Here is a 20288-nt window from a genome sequence, read left to right as displayed (position 1 = left end):
GACAGCTAGGGCTATACAGAGAAACCCTGTCTCGAAAAAAAAAAACAAAAACAAAAACAAAAACAAAAACAAAAAAAACCTGGAGCAGATTTTGCAGTGCAAATCTGTACTCCTTTGCACACTCTGGAAAAGAGGCAAAAAGATCAGAAATTCTGGGTTATCTACGGTTACATAGAAGTCTGAGGCTAACCTAAGCGGGGTGAGGGGATGGGCTGGGAGAATTGGTCAGTGGTAGAGTGCAGGCTGAAAACTCCAGTCCTCAGAGGATACTGAGACCAAGCAGGAGTCACCTGACAGATGTTGTACTACACACACACACACACACACACACACACACACACATGTATATATGTATATGTATATGTATATATGTAGTATGTACATACATATATATGTATATATATATACACGTGTGTGTGTATATATACATATATGTGTGTGTATATATATATGTGTGTATATATATATATTTACCAGCTCTCCCGGGCCTGTCTGGATGGGACAGGAAATGAATGGGTAGACTTTTTAGGTTTCAGAATCTTGGTTTTTCGGTGCTTGGTGATGCAATACAGGCTCTCCAGAAGCTGAGGCAGGATCTTAAATTTAAGGTCCGTCTGGACTGCAGAAATCTTATGTCGAAAACCCAAACCAACGACAAAAGGTTCTATTTGTTTTCTGAGGCCTCCAGTAGCCCAGGGTCAGCATGGGGTAATGCTTCACAGGGCTCTGATTCCCCCAAATCACGGTCCCAACGTGTAACAAGAAAGCAAACCAGTTGGAACCTACAGGAGGACTCGACTCAGGTTGGGCTGTTCAGGAGGCTTTCAGGTCAAAATGAGTCTTTGATACTGAACAATCTACTGTCTTTTTTGTTATTTTCTTTTGGTGGTGGGTGGTTATAGGTGCACAGCCGGGAGGGCAGCTCGGACAACATCCACAGCTGAAACAAAGGTCTTAGGGAACAGAAGCAAGTGAGTGCGCCTGCGTTTCAGGAGCCTGAAAGTGCTTCTTTCCCCCGTACTCTTCCACCTAGGAAGACTACCTCCACCCGTTTGATAGGCGGAAACTCCTAGACTCAGAAAAAGGCCAGCAATTGTCAGCACACCTTGAGGTTGAGGGGAGGGACCGCTACGCACGCAGCTCTGAAGGGCCGCCCAGGACCTATGCTCGCCCCCTTATGGCCACCACGTGTTCTGCAACCGCCATTACTTGATGGGAATAATGGCGCTCCACATCCGTCCACACCTGAACGGAGAACAATCCCTCCGAAATATGGCCGCTGCGGCTGGTCGGCCCTGTACGGCTAAAGCCGCCCCGAGACCCACGTGACCTGCTGCCCCGCACAGTCATGGCCGCCGGGAGCTCATTCATGCGCTACTCTGATTGGACAACATAAAAGGGCCCGCCTCCCAATCGACGCGCACTCACGCTTCGACCAATTAGAAGACAGAAATTCTTCGGATCGTGCCGGTGCGTCACTTCCTCCGCCCCTGCAGCAAGGGATAAGAAACCCTGCGACAAGACCTCCTCCTTTCCCAGGCGGCTGCCGAAGATGGCGGAGGGGCAGGTTCGGACTCTGCGTGCGCCGAGCGGTGTGGGGTCGGGTGGGTTCCAGGCAGGAGCGTAACGGGGGTCCGCTGCTCCACCCTGCTTGTGCGATGGGATTTAGTCAAACGCCTTGGCGCGAGGGGGATTGTGTAACGTGGGCGTAGCGAGCCGCGGCTGTCTCTAGGTATGGGGCTGTGAAAACGCAGCGGTTTTCTCATCTCGGGCATTGGGTGCGGGGAGCTTGGAACCTCTCGTGTCTGCTGTTGTGTGTCTGTAACATAGTGGGAAACTTGCGGAGGCTCCTGGTTTGCATAACATCAGGGCACCGGGTTTCTGTAACATCTGATGTTCTGGCTTGTAGTCCTTTTTTGAGTGTTTTCAGTGTTCAGAATTAAGGGGTGGCTTGATGAGACAGACTGAGGTGGGAGCCTCGTGAGTTTGAGGCTGGTCAGGAGTTGAACTGCCCCTTTCCTGCTGATTTGGGTGCCTTGACAGGGTGCTGCTGAGGGAGTGGATGCTGGTGCTGAATGGGGCAGTTTGGCCCTTTAAAAAGAAAAAATGCAAAGTCCAGGAGATCCTTCAGTAACCTCAGTAAAGAGTGTACCTGTGGAATGGGTTTCTCAAGTAGTTGGGGCTGCATTAAAGGCATGTGCCACCAGGCCTGAGAGTTAGCCAGGATGTAAATTTGTACCATTTTGCACTGCTTGGAATCAGACAGAACAGCCATTGCATGGTTAGTTACTTAGAAGGGTTCTGCTCCGATGGGCTAAAGTCTGATACCAAGTATAACAGTTTTGTTCATGGTGCGTCCATGTGTGCCATCCTGCAATTTGAGGCCTGGTAGGGTAAGGGGAAGTTTCATTTAAAAACAAGTTCTGTATACATTGGAAATACTATGCTTGATCAGGCTTAGGCTTTGTTGTTTTACAGTGCCCCTTTGGGACGCTTGCTTCATCTGGTTAGTGGGCATCCTGGTAGGGAAAGGCACTGAGGGGGTTGGTAACTTGACATAGGAAGAGGCAGGCTGCTTCCTAAGCCACCTTGTTTCCACAGGTTCTGATACTGGATGGCCGAGGCCATCTCCTGGGCCGCTTGGCGGCCATTGTGGCCAAGCAGGTACTGCTGGGTAAGTTTCCTTCAACATCTCCATTTGCTTGGAAGTCAGTGATGAGCAATAATCACCATCTTTCGTTTGAGTCTCACGACTGTGAGATCAACCCATGCACCGCTCTGAGACTTGCCAGCTGCAGCTTCCTTGGGACTCATGACCTAGAAATGGTTTTGGCGCAGATGATCTGCCTTCTATGAGGGCTGTGCCTTTGCTGGGTGAGAAACGTCTTTCCTGACTCCAACTCCATGCTCTCTCTAGGCCGGAAGGTCGTGGTTGTACGCTGTGAGGGCATCAACATTTCTGGAAATTTCTACAGAAACAAGTGTGAGTTAGGGCTGGGGCAGTGGTCTTCAGGTGGGGTGCTGTGGCCTTGATCCTGGACACATAGGATTTGGGACCACGGATGCCTCACGTACTTTTCTTTCCCCTCCTGACAGTAAAGTATCTGGCCTTTCTTCGAAAGCGGATGAATACCAACCCCTCTCGAGGACCCTATCACTTCCGAGCCCCCAGCCGCATTTTTTGGCGCACTGTGCGAGGTAAGCTGGTCCCATGGGTGACATGTAGGACAGGTTATAATCTGGCAGCTTGTGATGAGGATTTCTCCCACTCATGTTCGAGTTGCCCAACTATGAGATGACTCTACATGCACTACCATCTGAAGCTGGCCTATCTCCCTATTCCTGGGGTCAGATGGGGTTTTCAGTACCTCTAATGAGGCCTGCCGTTACACCCACAGGCATGCTGCCCCACAAGACCAAGAGAGGCCAGGCTGCCTTGGAACGCCTCAAGGTGTTGGATGGGATCCCTCCACCCTATGACAAGGTGAGCCTTGCAAGCCTAGCCTCACAGCCTCTGCGTCCAGCGTCTGTGATGTTCTATTACCTACATTGTTTGAGCCTCATGAAAACTCCACTGGCTGAGACGCCTGCCCTGCCAGCCTCCTTGCCAGGTGTTCCCAACAGGTCTTTGAGCCCCTTTTTTTCTCTAACAGAAAAAGCGGATGGTGGTTCCTGCTGCCCTCAAGGTTGTTCGACTGAAGCCTACCAGGAAGGTAAGCTCTACATTATAGAATAGGCTTGTGGGACCTCTAGACTGGCAGATGATGTTTTTTTTTCTCACGATGGTCTTCGGATGCCACAGACTTGGCACTGCCGATAATGCCAAAGGCTAAGCTGATGCCAGGAGGGCTCCCATATTGGGGGATGAGTCCTTGAAATAAGGTCCCTAGGGCCCTCTAGCTCACTCTTGTGCTGCTGGGGCACGTTCCATGTCCTTACAGCCTTGTACCCCTGCAGTTTGCTTACCTGGGGCGTCTGGCTCATGAGGTTGGGTGGAAGTACCAGGCAGTGACAGCCACTCTGGAGGAGAAACGGAAGGAAAAGGCCAAGATCCATTATCGGAAGAAGAAGCAGCTCTTGGTAAGGACACAACCTGCACTCCAGGGTTAGGGTGGCCCCGTGTGAGAAGCAACCACACTCTGACACTTGTCTTTTCAAACCACAGAGGCTACGGAAACAGGCAGAAAAGAATGTGGAGAAGAAAATCTGCAAGTTCACAGAGGTCCTCAAGACCAATGGACTCCTGGTGTGAACCCAATAAAGACTTTGTGCCTCATGCCTTGCCTGGCCTGCCCTTCCTCCACCGCCGACCAGGGAAGTGGGGCCCAAAGGTTCCCTAGGCACTGCCCCTGTGAGGAAAGGGTACATTTAGACAGCTGAGAGCTCCCCACCTGCTTGAGTTTCATTAAAGTGAAAAGACTTAAGCTGCAGTGTTAAAGTGAATGGCAGGGCTGCCCCACCCACCTGAGGGCTGCACACCTGGGCTGGGACTTAGAAGTGCACACTGAAGATGCTGACCAAGCACAAGCACTGCCTGTGCCCCTTTCCAACAGACCACAAACCAGTATTTCTCTGTAGTGTTCTATGTCCTTATGTGCTAATAAATTATTTGACTTAAGTGTGTTTTGGGATCTGTCTGCTGTGCAGGGAGGAGCAGAGGGCACCAGCTGGACAAGCCCTTCATGTGCACTGCCTCATGGTTTGCCCCTTTGGTTGAGTCATTGGTCATGATTTGATGTGCTTTGTTGCTCAAAATAAGCAGTTGTAGATCCTTGGTCCTGTCTAGATGGGTGTACTGTAACTCAGCTCCAAAATACAGAACTTGGAGTTCAGGCAGTAATAAAGGAGAAAGGGCTACAATTTTTGAGTCAGGGTATCCCTGGCTGTCCTGGAACTCACCCTAGACCAAGCTGGGCTTGAACTCAGAAATCTGCCTGCCTCTGCCTCCGCCTCCCAAGTGCTGGGAATAAAGGAGTGTACCACCACTGCCAGTTAGCTGTAACATCAAATCCTTCCCATATTGATCTATTCCTGAGATAGGTTTTATTACACCTAGTTGACTGGAATTTAACAAATCCTTAGGTCTACATGAGTGCTCGGGTTAAAGGCATCCAGCAGGATTCACTGCTTTTTTATTTTACTGTCTTTACTCTCCTAGCTTATAAAGGTCCCTCCATTACCTGGAGTGGTCACTTCCTAAGGTCTGACCACATCCAAAAATAATCAGGACATAAGCCCATCAAAGTGTGGAACTGAAACACAAATGTCTGCCAGCTGACCCTCTATCGGGACAGCCTGAGATTGTCAATCTAAGACATTGTTCTAGCTACTTGGGGCTGGAGATGGCTTAGTGGTTAAGAGGACTGACTGCTATAACAGGTCCTGAGTTCAAATCCTAGCAACCACATGGTGGCTCACAACCATCTGTAATGGGATCTGATGCACCCTAATATTGTGTCTGAAGACAGTGACATTGTACCCACATAAATCTCGAAAAAAAAAAAAAAAACCCTGTTCTAGTTACCTAAGCAGTTGCAGAACCGGAGCTAGTCAGCACAATGGCCATAAGCCTTTACTAAAAAGAAAAAAAGCTGGCTAAGTCGACTCTGGTTGCCCTTGACATCACAGGGCAGCTAGTCTGGTTCATCCACTCTCCTGAGACCTGCTCTGCGGCCACCGCTTCTCTGGAAAACTGTAAGGCCGCCACGCGGTACCTAAACCCCGCGTGAATTGAGCTGCAGAAGAAAAACTTTATTCCGCCCTAAGACTCTCGCGATACCACAAGATGCACTTTCCCAGCCAGGTCGTACGCTCCACAACGGAATCCTGAAATCTCGCGAGATGACAAGGTCCTCTTCCCGCCCCTTAATCCTCAACCACCATGACGGCTTACGGAAAGTCCTAGAAGCGCGAGCCCTCGCCGGAAGTACCTCCTACTTACGCAAGCGTGATCCTACATCACTTCCGCTCCGGACGTCGCGTGAATAAGGAAGCCGGGAGTGGGCCAACCTCTCCTTTTCTCAGGCTGCCGGGAAGATGGCGGACATTCAGGTTCGAGCGTCTAGCCGTTTTCCCTCGGCGCTTCAGTGTGAACTTTATTCCTTGGCGTCCTCGTTATCTTGCGAGTTAGCTGAAGCAAGGAGGCCTGCGTGTGCCTTTATCGGATAGGCGGTTCGGAAATCTGGGCTCTACACAGGAATGGGGTCTCAAGAGCTTTGGGCCTTAATGCATGATGGTTTGCGGTGGGAAGAGACCATCCTGAGGTGCCGGAGTCCTGAGGCGGCAAAACCGGCAGATTATTTAAGCTGTTCCTTTTCCTTGATGGGAATTGAGACTCCGGGCCTCGTGCGCACTAGTCAAGCGCCCTTGTCGCAGAGCTACAGTCCCGACGCTTGCTGTAATTGTAAATGTTGGCTTGCATCTGGCCTCTGTTAGCTTAGACATGTCTTAAACTTGCTATTCTACCTCTGCCTTTCGAGTCCCTGGATGACAGATCTGGCCCACGGGGCTCAGCTACGTGTTCATAAGATGTGAATCCTGAGTGAGTGAGTTTGTGTGTTTTGGAGAACCAATATTGCTGAAATGCTGATTCTGTTCTCAGCCATGAATTCTGTGAGTTGTGGAGGTGATAGAACGCAGTGTGTAAGCTAAACTAGGTGTGGGGTGGCTGTGGAGCAGCCCTGGCGTTTGGGGCAAATACTGTACAAGGTTGGAAGGAAGAAATGTTATTCTTGGTCTCGATCTTTACCTGTAACCTCACCAAATTATCGATTCTTACAGACAGAGCGTGCTTACCAAAAGCAGCCTACAATCTTTCAAAACAAGAAGCGTGTTTTGCTGGGAGAAACTGGCAAGGAAAAACTCCCTCGGTACTACAAAAACATCGGTCTAGGCTTCAAGACGCCCAAAGAGGTACAGCACCCTCCAACAGATGAGATTCATGCAGCCCAGCACATGTGGGAGCACAGCCACCCTACCTACCTGTTTCAGAGTGGCTACCCATGGGGCTCCTGGGAATTGTAGTTTGTGTCCCTGAGGCTTCATCATTGCTTCTGTTTAGGAAGTGGTAGTCCAAACTACACTTTGTTATCTTTACAGGCCATCGAGGGCACCTACATAGACAAGAAATGCCCCTTCACTGGAAATGTCTCCATCCGAGGTCGGATCCTGTCTGGTGAGTGAGAAGCTAAGAGGGTGGTTCTCGGTTCCTGAGTCTAGGGGTGCTGGCAATGATGTCTGTTCTCACGATGGTCTTCTGATGTCCTCCAGGACACTGCTGAGACAGCCAGTTGGCAAAGCTGATGCCATAAATGGAGCTTCTTAGGAGCCACACTCAACTGACTCCTACCTGCTAACTAACACCTTCCTGTCACCCTCTCCCAGGTGTGGTGACAAAGATGAAGATGCAAAGGACCATTGTCATCCGCCGGGACTATCTCCATTACATCCGGAAATACAATCGATTTGAGAAGCGTCACAAGAACATGTCTGTACACCTGTCCCCCTGTTTCAGGTGATCATGGTTCTCTGATAGCTTGGGATAACTCTAGACAAGACAGTCACTGGCTTGGCTGGAGGATGCCTGTGTCAGGAAGGGCCCCAGATGTGGAGAGGTAATGGAAGTGTAGGTGTTTTTAAGACAAAGTGGGGCATTTGTGGGCAGAGCAATGTGGGGTCCAGGAGTGTGTAGTCTACTGTAAATCCCAGGGAACTAGAAGCTATAGTTTGTTATTAGTCTTAGCAGTCGCCTAGATGGTGACTGGTGGAGCAAAGGTGGGCACCCTCGGCCTGTCTGGATGAAAGGATTGCTGGGAAGGCCCCTCCTTAAGACTCTTCCTTGTCTAATTCCACAGGGATGTACAGATTGGAGACATTGTCACTGTTGGAGAGTGCAGGCCCCTGAGCAAGACTGTTCGATTCAATGTGCTCAAGGTCACCAAGGCTGCTGGCACCAAGAAGCAGTTTCAGAAGTTCTAAGGGGACTCTGGCCAGTGTCCTAGAACAAATAAAGTTATTTTCCAACTTACAGAACAGGCTTGAAGTCTCTTGTGTCCTGGGACAGAGGGAGATTGCTGGGGCTTCCTGAGCTGGAGGTTCCCTTGGACTCCATTTATGAGCCTCTAGTTCTTAACCAAGTAGACATACATGGTCAATTACCTGGTACAGCCGACCCTGTTCTGCTTGTCACTTGGGAGGAAATGAGGGTGGAGCTCCTGGCCTTAGTTTAGGCCTAAACTCTTCAGTGCCCCAGGGAACCCTCTGGGCTTTTCCCTAGGGGCTTCTGGTCTTCCCACAGCTGAAGAGCAAGCAGGGTCCCACACTCACCTTGCAGGTGAAGACACCTAGGAAGGGGCAAGTTCTCCAGCTTGAGTGTGTCACAGTCTGCCTCTTGAAACCCTGTAGCCACTGCCTCCCATTGGGCTTATGTCCAGAGAGCAAACAAAGACAGGAACCCTTTAGAAGTGGGAGATGGGAAGAAGACTCCAGGTTGGCCAGGATGAATGTGGGAGTGGTGGGAACAGCCACTCAGGAAAAGATCCAAGGCATCCCTTGTATGTGGAAGGGGACAGACCTGGCAAAATTCCCTTGGCTGGAGGGAGAAGCTGGAGTTGCTGCTGCTAGGGTCCCCAAGTCCCTGTCCCCCAGGCCTGTACCAGGGTCTGAGGCACAGCACTGGTACAAGGGTTGGGAGACGGGGCCTTGAGAAGAGTCCTCTGCAAGAGATGCTGCGGAAGGCACGGAAGGCACTGAAGGCACTGCTTCACCACGGCCTTCTGCCTTTTACCAGGCTGCTGAGGGAGGGGGTTCCTGTCAAAGGAAGTGGGCCTGCATCAAAGCTAGCAGGAAGGGGCAGGGACCGGTCAGGGGGGGCCACCGCCCAAGCTGGGCGTCTGCCAGCCACCCAGGAGTGGAGACATCAAGCAGAGGAGGGACTAGCCCCAGAGCTACAGGGGACCAGGGACCCTGAGGAATCTGAAGCCAATTGTTCAGAGGTGTGGCCCCCTCCAGCCACAGGTGCTTCCGTTCTGGGTGGGGCCATGTTTACAACAACAGCCCTGCTCCCTGGTTTCCTCCCCTCCCAGAGGTGCTTGGGGCTTCGCCTTTCAAATTTTCAGTCTGTGAGGGGGTACCTGAGAAAAGAAAGACCCTTGAGGACCCTTAAGCAGTTTTGTCATATGCAGAGTGGAGATTGCCGTCTTGAGCCTTTGAACAGCTAAAGAACACAAGTCCCCTGCCAGAGAGCCTAGCAGTTTCCCTACTGTGCTTTGGCTTGTCAAACCCCAGTGCCAGCCACACCTGGCACCTCCTCTCCAGGTAGAAGTGCCCTCCCTAGCTTCATGGGTTTAGATTATTTTTACAGGGTCTTGCTGTGTGTCCCTAAATGGTCTGTGTAGACCAAGTTGGCCCCAGACTGGTAACAGTCTCCTCACCTCTTGTCTCCTGGGCGCTGAGGTTCCAGGTGACACAAAGCCCATTTGGGCCTTTAGTTGCAGGCACCTATTTTCATTTGGCAACTAATTTCCAGCTCCAGTAACTTGTAGACATTAGTGATAATCCAGCTGACAGGGAAGCTGAGCTGAGGCAGGAGGATTGTCAGAAGTCAGAGACTAGTCTGGGCAACATAGACCCTGTCTTAGACTAAAACTAAAGAGCTAGGGATGTGGCTCAAAGGTGTAGTGCCTTCCTAGAATCTGACAGTAAGGAGCTGGGGTTGTAGCTCCATGGTAGAGGGCTTTTCTAGCATGTACAAGGTCCTGGGACCCATCCCCAGCACCTCACAGACACCAACGGCAAGCAGTTGTAATTCCAGCACATAGAGAGGTAGAGACTTGAGGATCAGCAGTTTGAGGCCACAAGAGACCCTGTTTCAAACAAAGCCTGGTATGGTATGGTGATACATATCTTTGGTTTTTGGGTGGCTTGTTTTGCAAGACAAGGTTTCTCTGGGTAATAGCCCTGGCTGTCCTGGACTTGCTTTGTAGACCAGGCTACTCTCAAACTGTGTTCACTAAGTGCTGGGTTTAAAGGTGTGTGTCACCACACCCAGCAGGGGTACACATCTCTGATTCCAGAACTCAAGAGGCAGGCAGATCTCAGAGTTTGAAGTCAGTCTGTCTGCATAGAGATAACCTCTTCCGAAAATGAAAATACTATTTATGTGAGTGAGTGTGTGCCTGCCACAGACCCCATGTGGAGGTCAGAGGATTCAGTTCTCTTCATCGTGTGGGTCCCACAAGTCAAACGGAGAGACCATGGTGCTTTGCCATAAATACCTCTCTACCTACTGAACCAGCTCACTAGCCCACACTTCCTCCTTGAGTCTCCTGTATAGTGAGTTAAACCTACTTCCTGCCTGTTGTTTGCAAAGACCTTAAAAGTGTATATATCTGCACACCCAGTCCCTGGAAATGGGGAATATGAGGAGGCACCTCAAGATCCAGGTGTTCTGAGACTGAGGCCCAGCACTCACCAGCCTTTTGTGAGTGACTCACTCACTCAACCACAGACCTTGAGTCTCCTCATCTGTAAATGATGTCCATACTAGCAGCTATGCAGGTAGGTCACTATTACCCAAGGAGAATGACCTTGGGCAGGTAGCTGCAGAGGTTATGTGTGGTTATGGAACCTTGTGTCTTTTAGAGCAAGGTCAATGAAGTCATTTAAATATGCTCCTAGCTGGGTAGTGGTGGCTCACGCCTTTAATCCCAGCACTTGGGAGGCAGAGGCAGGCGAATTTCTGAGTTCAAGGCCAGCCTGGTCTACAGAGTGAGTTCCAGGACGGCCAGAGTTATACAGAGAAACCCTGTCTGGAAAAAACAAAACAAAAAAAAATATGCTCCTAGAAGATTCTGTAGCAGATCATGTCTGGTAGAGAAGACCAGAGTGGAGCAATTGGCTCCAGGCAAGGCTTCTCAGCGGGGTCCTGGGTGTTTTGTTTTGGAGTCATCTGTGTAGCTCTGGCTGTTGTGGAACTTGCTTTGTAGAACTGGCTGGCCTCAAACTCACAAAGAACTTCCTGCTTCTGTCTCCCAAGTGCTGGGATCAAAAGTGTGCATCAGCTCCACCCAGCACAGGGGCCTGGTTTAGTGACAGCAGGCTTGGGCCCACCAACTGCAGACAGGGCAGACATGGCCCAGCTAACACTGTCGCTTGGTCTGGGTGTGTGTAGAACTTTCTTTGGGGGGACGCAAAAGGGCCAGGCAGCATTGCTGCTCCTCCTTTTTGGGTTCTTTGTGTTTTGTCTTGTTTTTTTTTGTTTTGTTTTGTTTTGAGACACTTGCTGTCTCACTCTGTTGCCTAGACTACCTGAGAATTCAATGTTTAGCCCAGGCTAGCCTCAAATTCATAGCTCTCCTGCCACAGCCTCCAAAATGGTGGGATTGCACGTGGGTGTGATACCCTGGCTCCCGGAGGGCTGTGATAATGGGAGAGCCTATTGACAATATGGGTGCAGAACCCAGTGTTTATTCTGAGACAAGATCTCCTCATAGCCCTGACTTGGAACTCACCAAGTAGAACAGAATGGCCTTGAACTCACAGAGATCCACTTGCTTCAGCCTCCCAAAGGCATGTGCCACCACACTTGGCTGTTTTTATTATTTTATTACAATATTGTTATTATTTATTATTTTATTCATTATGTAGCTTAGGCTATCCTCAAACTGTGGCAATATTCCTGACTCTCATTTTTTTGTTTTTTGTTTGTTTTTTTTTTTTCAAGGCAGGGTTTCTCTGTGTAGCCCTGGCTGTCTTGGAACTCACTCTGTAGACCAGGCTGGCCTCGAACTCAGAAATCTGCCTGCCTCTGCCTCCCCAGTGCTGGGATTAAAGGCGTGTACCACCATTGCCTGGCTTCACTTTTTTTTTTTTTTAAAGACAGAGTCTCACTCAATTCAAGCTGGATTTGCAGCCTATAAGTAGCTGAGAATGACCTTGAACTTCTGACCCTGCTGCCTCTTGAGTGTTGAGATGGCAGGTGTTCTCTCCACCATGCCCCATTTATGTGGGATGGAACCCAAGACAATAATTCTACCAACTGAAACACACACACACACACACATACACACACACCAAGCTCAAAACCAGAATGCTTTTTACAAAATTTCACCCAGGCAGTGATAGGGCACAGCTTTGATCCCAGCACTTGGGAGGCAGAGGCAGGCGGATTTCTGAGTTCTAGGCCAGCCTGATCTACATAGCAAGTTCCAGGGCAGCCAGGGCTACACAGAAACCCTGTCTTGAACAACAAAAACAAGACAGTTATTAGAGTTATTTAGTTAATACATATCTGTACCTTGAAGTGCATGTGGAGTCCATGTCCAACATGTCTCCAGGGACATACCTAACTGGGACATCCAAAAAATTAGAAAACATATGGACACACAGAAAACTTGGGATCGGGAGGGCTGGGCTCTCTGTTGGAGAGAATGTAGCACCTAGGAACTCATGGTTTCTTATACAGAGTTCAACAGAGAAGCTGGGTTACTGCACACAGCTGAACAAGGAGGCAGACTGAGCCAGGTCTGTTTCTGTAGGGGAGAAGTCTTCAGGCCATAAACATCTGGGAGAAAGCAACTGGTCTTTTAAGCCCACACCATCAACAGCCACACATGGACCAGAAACAGGCTTCCCCTACGTCCCTTCCCCTGGACCTTATACACTCAGGGCTCCCTCTGCTCCTCACAGAGGTGGGGGAATAACTTTCAGCTGTCACCTGAGTCTCTCTTCCCCCAATTCAGATGCTGGGAATCAAGCTTGGGTAGTCAGGCTTGACAGTGGGCACACTGACCCACAGCGCCATCTCACCAGAACCTTCTGCTTTCGCTCCGGCTGCTAAATCTATTCATTCAAAACTGAAAGTTTCATACACATCACACACAAATAAAAACTTATAAAATGACATTAAGAACTACAAAAATGCCGGGCAGTGGTGGTGCACGCCTTTAATCCCAGCACCTGGGAGGCAGAGGCAGGCTGATTTCTGAGTTCAAGGCCAGCTTGGTCTACAGAGTGAATTCCAGGACAGCCAGGGCTACATAGAGAAACCCTTTCTCAAAAAACCAAAAAAAAAAAAAAAAAAAAAAAAAAAAAAAAAAAAAAAAAAAAGAACTACAAAAATCCATGTCTGGATACACACACACACACACATACACACATATATAAAATGTGCGTCATGTGATTTAGGCATAGACATCAACAGAGAAAGATACTTAAGGAAAACTATACACTATGGGCTTCTCAAGAGAGGATCCCATCCCTGTGATGTGTCTTATGACAACCACATTTTTGTTAGATTTATTTACTGTGTGTCTGTGGTCAGAGGACGACTTCCAGAGGTCAGTTCCTTCCACCACATGTTTCCCAAGGATTGAGCTCAGGTCTTGGGACTTGCATGGTCAGCACTTTGCCTGATGAACTATCTCATTGGCCTCAGCCAAACCCTTCTTAAGAGTTTCCCCCACCTCTTTTCAGTAAATAAACTCCTGGGCTGATAAAGACACAGGTCCCATGGGTCCCGGGGTGACACAGGGGACTTTAAGATATTTCTGTACAGAACACAAAGTTTATAGCCTTGTTTGTAAAATTCCCAGAAAATCGCAGGTTCACAGCTGGGAAAGGAGTAAGATGAATTCAGGGGCCGCGTGTGCTTGGCCTTGAGTACAGTTTGATGCAATGTTATGTTCTTCTTTGAGACACTGCTGCATAGAAGGGATGTTGCTCCGTTGTTAGCAACCTTCACCATAAGTCTGACTAATTACCATGGCTCACTTATTCCCTTCTTCCTCCCTTCCTCCCTCCCTTCCTCCCTTCCTTCTTCCTCCCTTCCTTTCTTCCTCCCTTCCTTCCTTCCTTCCTTCCTTCCTTCCTCCCTTCCTTCCTTTTCTTTTTCTTTTTCTTTTTTTAAGATTTATTAATTTATTATTTGTCTTCAGACACCCCAGAAGAGGGCGACAGATCTCATTACAGATGGTTGTGAGCCACCATGTGGTTGCTGGGATGCTGGGATTTGAACTAAGGACTTTCAGGAAAGTAGTCAGTGCTCTTAATCGCTGAGCTATCTCTCCAGCTCCTCTCCTCTTTTTTTTTTTTTTGAGACAGGGACTTACTATGTACTTTTGACTGGCCTAGAAGTCACAGAGATCCTCCTGCCTCTGCCTCCCAAGTGCTGGGATTAAAGATATGTACCACCACACTTAGGCCTGGCTTTCTTTGTTTTGTTTTTTGTTTGTTTGTTTGTTTGTTTTGTTTTGTTTTTACTTTGATTGTGGGCCTGACTTTCTTTTCTTTCTTCTTTATCCTTTTGTTTATTTGTTTGTTTGAGACAGGGTTTCTCTGTGTAGCCCTGGCTGTCCTGGAACTCACTCTGTAGACCAGGCTGGCCTCGAACTCAGAAATCCTCCTGCCTCTGCCTCCCAAGTGCTGGGATTAAAGGTGTGCGCCACCACCACCTGGCTAAGCCTTTATCTTTTTAAATGTATTTTGTGTGCAGGTATTTTGCCTGCATGGATGTCTGTAGACCACCAGCAGCTCAGAAGGTATCATATCCTCATTCCCTGGAACTAAAATTACAGAAGGTTCTGAGCCATCATGTGGACTGGGAACTGAACTGGTCTTCTGCAAGAATAACAAGTGCTGTTAACCACGGAGCCTTCTCTCTAGCCCTGGAAAATTCTTATTACATTTACTTATTGTATATGTCATAGTACACATGTGAAGGTCAGAGGACAACTTCTGCTAGCCTGTTCTACCATATAGGGTCCTAGGGATCAAACTTGGGATGTCAGGATTGGCTTAGCAGCAAGCACCTCTATCCACTTGTCGGTTCTTTGCGGTACATTTTTGGTCCTTTATTTCTTCAAAACGTAGGAGCCATGTCTCCTCCCCCTAGGGTGGTGCTGACAGGCAGGCGCTGGCTGCATCCACCAAGACAGAGGAGGCTTTGATAGCTGCTCTGAGCTGCAGAAGCAGGGGCTGCGAAGTGGAGAAGCACTGTCAGCCGAGTTCTGGGGCTGCTTCTGGAGGAGTATTTCTCTGTCACTGTGGCCTGGTTGTTACTTGTCTTATCACGTAGGACGCCTGTGCATGGCATGCCAACGTGGCCGTCTCACTTTGCTGAGGAAGAAGTCTGACAGTGTGGGTTGTTTCTTCTTGGGACTGGCTATCTGCAAGCACGGGTCGCAGGGTCAAACTTCTGACAATCTGAGTGTGCTTAATAAAGAGTAGCCTTGGGCCGGGGCGATGGCTCAGCAGGTAAAAGTGCTTACCACGAAAGCCTTACAACCTTCCTTTGACCCCCAAGAAGAAGAAAGAGAAAAACAATTCCAAAGAGCTAGCCTCTGACTCCTACGTGTGCCATGGCACGCCTGTGTACTTGTGCTCTCTCTCTCTCTCTCTCTCTCTCTCTCTCTCTCTCTCTCTCTCTCTCTCTCTCACACACACACACACACACACACATACACACATACCACATACACATACACACCCAACCACACACATACATACACATAAACAGCATGGAACAGGGGTTGGAGAGAGGTGGCTCAGCAATCTAGAGCACAAGCTGCTTTTCCAGAGGATCCCAGATTCATTTCCCAGCCACATGGAGGCTCACAACCATCCTTAACTACAGTTCCAGGGGATTCCCACCTCTGGCCTCCATCAGCACCAGGCATGCACAGCATATACAGTTATACATGCAGACAAAGCATCCATACACACAAAATAAAAAATAAAGAGAAAACCTTAAAGACAAAAAAAAAAAAAGAGTCTCTATTAGGGTTGAAGCTGCCCGTGTAGGTTATCTAGAATCTGCACAGTGTAACGAGAAAGTAGCTGGGGATATGTCTCGGATGGCAGGGATGTTGTGCAAACATGAGCACTTCAGACCCCCAGCACCTGTGCAAAAGCATGGCATAATAGTCCACATCATGATCCCAGCTAAGGTTCCAAGAGGGACACTAAAGCCAATTACCTGGGAATAAAGAGTTTGTCGGTATTTATCAACACCACAGACAGACAGGGAGGTGGGGAGGCAACAGCATGGAAGGGGTCTAAGGACAGAAATGGAGCCCAAGTGGCTGAAGTGGGGATCTTTTTTTGCACCTTTCTGAGAGTGAGAAAAGTTCCACAGCAAGGCTCTGAGGTGAGGGTGGGGGCAGCCCATGTGGCCACCAATACGGACTTTGATGGAAACTTGCTTCTTAGGTCCTGTTCTTTTTTTTTTTTTTTTTTTTTTTTTTTTTTTTTTTTTTTTTTTTTTTTTTTTTTGTGGTTTTTTGAGACAAGGTTTCTCTGTATAGCCCTGGCTGTCCTGGAACTCACTCTATAGACCAGGCTGGCCTCGAACTCAGAAATCCACCTGCCTCTGCCTCCCAAGTGCTGGGATTAAAGGCGTGCGCCACCACCGCCCGGCTAGGTCCTGTTCTTATCCCTCCCACCCACCACCACCCATATCTGGATGTGGGCTAGGAAGGGCCTCACAGGCTATGTCCATTCAGTAGGGCATCTGTAGACATCTTTGAAAAGGGCTGCTGGGGCCTGAGCAGATCTTACCTTCAGTACTGGGAGTTGGGAGGGAGGGGGAGGATGGCAAAGATACACGTGGATTCCGGAAGCCTATTGGCCAGCCAGTCTAGTTGAACTTTGGGCTTCAGGTTCAGTGAGAGACCCTGTCTCAAAACAAAACAAACAACTCGAGGTAAGAGAAAACCTTGGAGACTCGTTAGAGTCTGGAGGGATTTATGGGCGAGTTTCCCTATGTGCCATTAGAAGGCAAGGCTGTTCTGTCCACCAGACCCTTGGAGGAAGCTGTTGTCTTCCTTCTGGGCACGGGATGGGTTAACTGGACTCAGTTGGACCCACAGGGACAGGGCTTGTTTGTACCTTGACTGCAGCCGGAGAATTGGCAAGATTGTGTAAGATCAGGTCCAGACATCATTAACTGGCTTTTTATCCTCGAGGAGGTTTTAGATAAACCCAGTCTCCCCAGTTAATGTGAGGGGCATTCCAGAATGACTGAGCTCAGGACCGGGATTGTCATTATCCTGGGCCTCGGGGACTTGATATGACACATGGAGATAAGGTGTCTGGGTTTCACTGTAGAGGTCTGTATGGACAAACTGTGTACTGGGAAGGACTTGAGAGACCAAACAGGGCTGTCTACTGGATAGTAATACAGAACGTATGTGTATATGTGTGTATGTATGGTATGTATGCATGTATTTATTTACTCATTTATTTGGTTTTTCTTTTTTTTTTAAGAATTATGTGTTGGGGGGTTGGAGATTTGGCTCAGTGGTTAAGAGCACTGACTGCTCTTCCAGAGGTCCTGAGTTCAATTCCCAGCAACCACATGGTGACTCACAACCATCCATAATGGGATTCGATGTACTCTTCTAGTGTCTGAAGACAGCTGCAGTGTACTCATATAAATAAAAATAAATAAATCTAAAAAAAAAAAAGAATTTTAGCTGGGCAGTAGTGGCGCACGCCTTTAATTCCAGCACTTGGGAGGCAGAGGCAAGCGGATTTCTGAGTTCGAGGCCAGCCTGGTCTACAGAGTGAGTTCCAGAACAGCCAGGGCTTCACAAAGAAACCCTATCTTGAAAAACCAGAACAACAACAAAAAAGAATTATTTATTTATTTTATGTATATAAGTACATTGTAGCTGTATTCAGACACACCAGAAGAGGGCATCTGGTCACTTTACAGATGATCTTGAGCCACCATGTGGTTGCTGGGAACTGAACTCAGGACCTCTAGGAAGAACAATCAGTGTTCCTAACAGCTGAGCCATCTCTCCAACCCATTTATTCGATTTTTTTTTAAAGACAGGGTTTCTCTGTGTGGCCCTGGCTCTCCTGGAACTCACTGTGAACAACTCCACCTGCCTCTACTTCTAGAGTGCGGAGATTAAAGGCTTGTGCCACTAAGCCCCACTAAGTTTTGTTTTGTTTTGTTTTGTTTTTGACACAGGATCTCTTGTAGCCCACGCTGACTTGGAGCTGCTGGTCCTTCTGCTGCTGCCTCCTGGGTGCTGGGATAGTGGGGTGTGTATCACACCCCACTATTTACTTGGGTGTTGGGTATAAAGCTCAGGTCCTAGTGCTTGATGATGGACCGTTCTAACTGTGAAGATCAATTGTGACTGCTTAAGACTTGCCTGTGAGAGTTAGGAGGGACCCTTGTGTTCCTTAACCTCCTCTACCAGTGTGTCACCTACTGGGGTAGCTCAGGGTCTTGTTGATTGCATAGTTTCCATGGAATCAAGGGATGTGTAACATGGACAGCGCTGAGAGTCTAACTTCTGTTCCTGATCTAGCCGACAGGTGACTTATCAAAGCTGTGGGGCCCTTTCAAGGGGACCCATTGCTCCTGAGTCCTGGATGATTTCAGAGGGCAAGGGACAAAGCACTGGCTGGCTCCTTGTCTCTCTGTACTGACTAGCTCAGGTCTCTAAACTCTGTTGAACACCCAGTGGACAGGCTCCCTAGTCTTGTAGAGGAAGTAATGAATTTTAGTGGTGGCTGGCCTGGAGCCATGTCAGGCTGCGCTCCTTGCCTCCCCAAGTGCCAGCCTGATCTACATAGCAAGTTCCAGGCCAGTTAGTACTACAACACAATGAGACCCTGTCTCAAAAAACAAGCCTGGTGGTAGTGGTACACACTTTTAATCCCAGGACGAGGGAGACAAAAAGAAGCAGACAGATCTCCGAGTTCGAGGCCAGCCTGGTGTACAGAGCTAGTTCCAGGACAGCCAGGGCTACATTCAGAACGCCTGTGTCAAAAAAAAAAAAGGAAGCGTCGCTATCCCAGCTGCTGAGGTTGCGGCTCTGCCGGGAAATCCACCCAGTACCCACCAGGATGGAGAACCCCATCCCCACCTCCAGGAATTGTGGGTGGCATGAGACCACCCACAAGCCACTAACTACTCCAGAGACACCTACAGCCATGCCCCCTCCAGGAATGAGGTCCCCTCCACCAGAAATTAAAGGATTTTGTCCACCAAGAGCCTAAAATAAACTGGGCATGATGGCTTTAATCCCAGCACTCGGAGGCAGAGGCAGATGGAGCCCTGAGTTCAAGGACAGTGTGGTCAACAGAGTAAGTTTTAGGACAGCCAGGGCTACAGAGAGAAACCCTCTCTCAGAAAACCAAAAGAAAAAAAGGTGCCCAAGATAGTGGTGGTGAACATCTGTGCTAATTTTAGCTAATACACAGAACAATTCAATTGAAAGAAAAAAGAGATATTTTTAAAGTATAATAAGGTCAGCAGGAGCCTGACAATGTAAACTTCGTCCCCACAAATTAGGTGTCCACATAAAGGTGGAAAGAGGACTGAGTCCCCAAGTGCCCTCTGACATATGTATCAGAAGACAAGCTGAGCAGGGCAGGCGCCTACCTGTAATCTCAGCACTGGGAGGAAGAGGAGGCAGAAGAATCAGGGCCTGCGCTACACCACACTCTACCTCAAAACAGCAGGAAAGGGCTCACAAAAGAGCTCAGTGAGTAAAGGTGCTTGTCGCCAAGCCTGGTGACATGAGTTCAATGCCAAGACCCACATACAGGGAGGGAGAACTAACTCCTGGAAGTTGTCCTCTGACCTCTACACATGTGCTGTGGCACATGCAGATACAAAATAAATAAACACTATTATTATTATCCTTGGTTTTTGAGACAGGGTTTTTCTGTATAGCCCTGGCTGTCCTGGAACTCACTCTGTAAAACAGACTAGTCTTGAACTCAGAGATCTGCCCACCTCTGGAATGCTGGGATTAAAGGTGTGCGCCATCACTGCCTGGCTATACACATTATTCTTTAAAAAAGAAAATCTAGGGCTGGTGAGATGGCTCAGTGGGTAAGAGCACTGACTGCTCTTCCAAAGGTCATGAGTTCATATCCCAGCAACCACATGGTGGCTCACAACCACCTGTAATGAGATCGGACACCCTCTTCTGGTATGTCTGAAGACAGCTACAGTGTACTTATAATAAATAAATACATAATAAATATTTAAAAAAAAAAAGAAAAAAAGAAAATCTAGCCTGGCTGTGCCTTTACTCCCAGCACTTGAGAAGCAGAAGCAGGCAGATTTCTGAGTTGGAGGCCAGCCTGGTCTACAGGGTGAGTTCCAGGACAGCCAGGGCTACACAGAGAAACCCTGTTTTGAAAACAAAACAAACAAAAACCTTTTATTTTTGTGAGAAAAAGCTGCAACATACATTTACCAACTTTTCTTTTCTTTCTTTTTTTTTTTTGTTGTTTGTTTTTGTTTTTGTTTTTGTTTT

General features: G+C 48.5%; 1 protein-coding gene, 1 long non-coding RNA gene and 5 other non-coding genes across 8 annotated transcripts; 6 read left to right on the top strand and 1 right to left on the bottom strand.

Annotated features, from left to right (window-relative positions):
• The first annotated feature begins 1506 nt into the window (after window positions 1-1506).
• Window positions 1507-4278, top strand: Rpl13a (ribosomal protein L13a). 2 transcript variants are annotated; one of them, XM_031386538.1, is made up of 8 exons: window positions 1507-1567; window positions 2602-2674; window positions 2918-2983; window positions 3097-3198; window positions 3399-3484; window positions 3654-3713; window positions 3958-4080; window positions 4166-4278. In XM_031386538.1, exons 1-8 carry the CDS (start codon window positions 1553-1555, stop codon window positions 4250-4252), a joined length of 612 nt encoding a protein of 203 aa, XP_031242398.1. In that variant the 5' UTR covers window positions 1507-1552; the 3' UTR covers window positions 4253-4278. The 2 variants fall into 2 exon arrangements, with proteins under 2 accessions (XP_031242398.1, XP_031242399.1); XM_031386539.1 differs by lacking the exon at window positions 1507-1567 and adding an exon at window positions 1583-1732.
• LOC116104302 lies at window positions 2706-2788 on the top strand. The gene has a single exon (XR_004123810.1). It is a non-coding gene; the product is annotated as a small nucleolar RNA Z195/SNORD33/SNORD32 family (small nucleolar RNA).
• Window positions 3243-3327, top strand: LOC116104301. Its single transcript, XR_004123809.1, has one exon. It is a non-coding gene; the product is annotated as a small nucleolar RNA Z195/SNORD33/SNORD32 family (small nucleolar RNA).
• On the top strand, window positions 3523-3589 carry LOC116104303. The gene has a single exon (XR_004123811.1). It is a non-coding gene; the product is annotated as a small nucleolar RNA SNORD34 (small nucleolar RNA).
• On the top strand, window positions 3757-3847 carry LOC116104307. The gene has a single exon (XR_004123815.1). It is a non-coding gene; the product is annotated as a small nucleolar RNA SNORD35 (small nucleolar RNA).
• Window positions 4279-5736: 1458 nt separating the features above from the next.
• LOC116102172 lies at window positions 5737-8623 on the bottom strand. Its single transcript, XR_004123025.1, has 2 exons — window positions 8573-8623; window positions 5737-8454 (listed from the first exon to the last, which is right to left on the bottom strand). It is a non-coding gene; the product is annotated as an uncharacterized LOC116102172 (long non-coding RNA).
• Window positions 7226-7311, top strand: LOC116104308. Its single transcript, XR_004123816.1, has one exon. It is a non-coding gene; the product is annotated as a small nucleolar RNA SNORD35 (small nucleolar RNA).
• Window positions 8624-20288: the final 11665 nt, after the last annotated feature.

This window comes from Mastomys coucha, unplaced genomic scaffold, assembly GCF_008632895.1.
Source record: "Mastomys coucha isolate ucsf_1 unplaced genomic scaffold, UCSF_Mcou_1 pScaffold21, whole genome shotgun sequence".
Lineage (NCBI taxonomy): Eukaryota > Metazoa > Chordata > Mammalia > Rodentia > Muridae > Mastomys > Mastomys coucha.
Note: the sequence above shows the minus strand (reverse complement) of the source record. Positions and strands in the feature narration are given on the sequence as shown.

Coding starts and splice junctions, on each gene's coding strand:
- Rpl13a (XM_031386538.1), top strand. Junction 3,199..3,398: donor TTTTTGGCGCACTGTGCGAG/GTAAGCTGGTCC, acceptor TTACACCCACAG/GCATGCTGCCCCACAAGACC. Junction 3,485..3,653: donor TCCCTCCACCCTATGACAAG/GTGAGCCTTGCA, acceptor TTTCTCTAACAG/AAAAAGCGGATGGTGGTTCC.